Source organism: Archocentrus centrarchus, chromosome 13 (assembly GCF_007364275.1).
Source record: "Archocentrus centrarchus isolate MPI-CPG fArcCen1 chromosome 13, fArcCen1, whole genome shotgun sequence".
NCBI lineage: Eukaryota > Metazoa > Chordata > Actinopteri > Cichliformes > Cichlidae > Archocentrus > Archocentrus centrarchus.
The window spans coordinates 36,628,551-36,632,586 of record NC_044358.1 but is presented as its reverse complement, the minus strand read 5'-3'; the positions used below and the strand labels follow the sequence as shown (position 1 = coordinate 36,632,586).

The 4,036-nt window shown below is 39.5% G+C and overlaps 1 protein-coding gene across 1 annotated transcript; it reads left to right on the top strand.

Annotated features, from left to right (window-relative positions):
- The first annotated feature begins 1,740 nt into the window (after window positions 1-1,740).
- LOC115791279 (tripartite motif-containing protein 16-like protein) lies at window positions 1,741-3,393 on the top strand. The gene has a single exon (XM_030745471.1). The coding sequence runs from the start codon at window positions 1,741-1,743 to the stop codon at window positions 3,310-3,312; it is 1,572 nt and encodes a 523-aa protein (XP_030601331.1). The 3' UTR covers window positions 3,313-3,393.
- Window positions 3,394-4,036: the final 643 nt, after the last annotated feature.

The window sequence follows — 4,036 nt, the reverse complement described above, 5'->3', positions numbered from 1 at the left end:
TGAGCTTCTGCTTTTTTAGTGTTTGAATGGAGGAGATCCTGAGGAAATCATGCGGCCTTATAACAAATCTGCCTTATAACAGGAAGGACACTTTAAAATAGTCACTGCTAAATGACTTGATTTTTGTCACAGCCTGTACAGTTTCACTGAAGAGGGGAGTCATCGGACATCCTGCTTTAGATTGCTTTAGTTACAGGACAAATAATGAATTAAATTAATTATTGTAGGGTCTTTACCTACAATATAAAGCGCCATGAGGCGACTGTTTGCTGTGATTTGGCGCTATATAAATAAAATTGAATTGAATTGAATTTAGTTACCAATCAGATCAAGTAAGGTGGCATATGATATGATCAGGGCCGTGAAAGGCACATGATCAGTTGCATGATTGTTACCATGGTTATCTAGACATGTTATCTCATATCTCATACAACAGCTTTCAAGTAGAAAGTGTAAAAAAAATGGATGAGGATGAGGGAAAAACAAACTTAAATTTCACAGTTACTTGAAGTATTCATTATCAGTGTCTGTGTTTTGGACTATTTTAATGTGTGGCTCCTGTGAAGACCAGCTGTTATTGCAGTAACAGTTTATGGGTATCCATACAAAGAATATCTGACATCATATGTGTAAAACCATGAAGTGTAATGCCACAAAGCGTCTAAAAAAACTAAATGTTTATTATCTGTTGATTACATTGCTGTTTCCAGGTCAATCTAAATGCACTGAGCTGCTGCCATCTGATTGGCCAGTTAGATATTTGTGTTAATGAGCATTTTAACACGTGTACCTAATTACAGTAAGTGGCAGGTGAGTGTATATGTATGTATGTTTAAATTATTCAATAACAATAAATGATAGCTCTTCATTTCCAAATAATACCATAAAATAGAAGACATATGTGTAATAATATAATATTTACACTGAAGATAACAAATGAGCAAATGAGGGTAACACTTTATAGATACTGAAAATATCCCCTGTGAATGCATACAAATGGCATCATAATTCTAATAGCTGTAAGAGTTGTCTTTGTTACATAAATATAAGTCACACATATTTTTTCCATACTTAAGCACTTTGAAACTAGCGTTCCCACAGCTGTAACTCACAGTTCAGCATCTTGCTGATCTCAAAAAAATCAATTAAAGCTGGACAAGAGCAAGAAAACCTGGATACTGCAATACTTAAATGTGAATGTTGATGTTTTGTGGCACTGAATTAGTTTCTGTACAGCAGCTAAGCCCTGAAAGTTAGATGTCAGATGCTCCTTGACTGGACCAAAAGTGATTTTTCAAAGTGCTCCGAGCTTGCAGTTCTGTGTATCAGTTGGGATTTAAAAATATATATTTTAAAATAATCATCTGATTTCTGTGAACTTGAAGTCACTCAATAACTCAGCAGTAAATGTGCTAACATGCTTGTGAGCCGGTGCATCAATATTTTCACATTTTCTACAAAATGTTTTGATGTGTTCGGTGTAATACTGTTCTGTTAACAGTAAAGTACACATTTGATGTTTGTTTGATTGCATTTACTGTTGTAATCAAACAGCAGTTCTGGGATCTGTGATTGTAACCTTATAACTTTAAATTGCAGGTTAACCTGCAAGAAAAGGAGATAGAGGAAGAAGGAAGTCATCTCAAACCGCTCCCTGCCCTGGAATCTTGCAACCAGTTTGGTGTGTTCACTTTGTTTATAAGTCCAATATCTGATGATTCACTGCTGCTGAGAGGAGAAATGGCGCAGAGAGGAAATACACTGGAGTCAGAGAAATTCTCTTGTTCAGTCTGTTTGGACCTACTGCAAAACCCGGTGACCATTCCCTGTGGACACAGCTACTGCTTGAACTGCATTAATGCCCACTTTGATGAAGAGGATAGGAAGAAAATCTACAGCTGCCCTCAGTGCAGGAAGAATTTTACACCGAGGCCTGTCCTGGAGAAAAACATCATGTTAGCAGACTTAGTGGAAGAGCTGAAGAAGACTGTGCCTCCAGCTGCTCACTGCTATGCTGGATGTGAAGATGTGGCCTGTGATGTCTGCCCCTCCAAGAAGCTCCAGGAGAACATCTGCTCTCGTCACAACGAGGTGATGAAAATCTTCTGTCGTACTGATCAGCAGAGTGCCTGCTATCTCTGCTTACTGGATGAACATAAAGGTCATGAAACGGTCCCAGCTTCAACAGAAAGGACTGAGAAGCAGAAGGAGCTCGAGGTGAGGCGGCTAAAAATCCAGCAGAGAATCCAGCACAGAGAGAAAGATGCCCGGCTGCTTCAGCAGCAGGTGGAGGCCATCAGTGGCTCTGCTGATAAAGCAGTGGAGGACAGTGAGAAGATGTTCACTGAGCTGATTTGTCTCATCCAGAAAAGAAGCTCTGATGTGAAGCAGCAGGTCAGATCCCAGCAGGAAACTGAAGTGAGTCGAATTAAAGAGCTTCAGGAGAAGCTGGAGCAGGAGCTCGCTGAGCTGAAAAGGAAAGACGCAGAGCTGGAGCAGCTCTCACACACAGAAGATCACAACTGGTTTTTGCACAACTACTCCTCACTGTCAGCACTCAGTGAGTCTACACACTCATACAGCATCAATATTCGCCCTGTGAGGTACTTTGAGAATATGACAGCAGCTGTGTCAGAGACCAGAAATAAACTACAGGACATTCTGAGAGAGGAATGGACAAACATCTCACTGAGAGTCACCGAAGAGGATGTTTTACCGTCACCACCAGAGCCGAAGACCAGAGCTGAATTCTTAAAATATTCATGTGAAATCACACTGGATCTAAACACAGCATTTCCACATCTGTTTTTATCTGAGGGGGACAGAAAAGCAATAAGAATGAAACAAAAACAGTCTTATTCTCATCATCCCGACAGATTCACTTTATGGGAACAGGTCCTGAGTAAAGAGAGTCTGACCGGACGTTGTTACTGGGAGGTGGAGTGGAGAGGCGGTGGAGTTGGTGTAGCAGTCACATACAGGAACATCAAAAGAGTGGGGAAGTCATATGAATGCTTATTTGGATTCAACAACAAATCCTGGGCATTATGTTGTGACACAAACTGTTACGTATTTTGGCACAACAATGTCCAAACTAAGCTCTCAGGTCCTCGGTCCTTCAGAGTAGGAGTGTACCTGGATCACAGTGCAGGTATTCTGTCTTTCTACAGCGTCTCTGAAACCGTGACTCTCCTCCACAGGGTCCAGACCACATTCACTCAGCCGCTCTCTGCTGGACTTTGGCTTTGGGAAGATGGAGCCGCAGCAGAGCTGATTAAACTCGAACACACAGAGAAGACAGGTTCCTCTTGATCCCTGAGCATCATATGTACTTCTCTACTTTCTATATGTCGCTTTGCATTTTAGAAGCAGAGTAGTTCAGTGGTCCATTGATATCTGAAAATAATGTTGCAGTAATTCAAACTGTACTTGCAATTAGGTGCCTTACATACCGGTAAATATAAATCTGAATGTGTTTTTTTATGCCTGATAATCGTGTTAGTTTAGATTGAACTGCTCTTCCTCTTCAGCACATTTTAAATTATTAATCAGTCTGGTTAGTGGTTTTATTCTGCAGTTGCAGTAGTGGGCTGATAAGTGCAAGAAATACATTGGAGCTGCAATGAATGTCCATTAGTCAGTGATTAGAGAACTGATTGTTTTTAATTATTTGAGTCATATTTAAATCATTTCCAGTTTCTAGAATATGAAGATTGATTGGGGCTTTTTTGTTTGTTTGTTTACCATATATGACTAAAACTTAATGTCTTTGAGGTTTTAACTTTTAAAATGTAACAACACTTTGTGTCCTTGAGCCGTTTGAGATTGTAGTGGACATTTTCTGACATTTATAGTTAAAATAAGTATTGTATCTCTAGCTTAATATCATTTTTCACATTAAAAGTTTGATATGAACTGATGATTTATACATTTAAATAGTTTAATTTATAGTGCAAATATGTTGTCATGGATGCACTTGTTTATTTGCCCTGAGCAGTGTGTGGCAGGCAGAGCATCGCCACAAATAAGCTTTAAA

Excerpts from the sequence above, each read along its gene's own strand:
- LOC115791279 (XM_030745471.1), top strand. The coding sequence starts at position 1,741 with ATGGCGCAGAGAGGAAATACACTGGAGTCAGAGAAATTCTCTTGTTCA.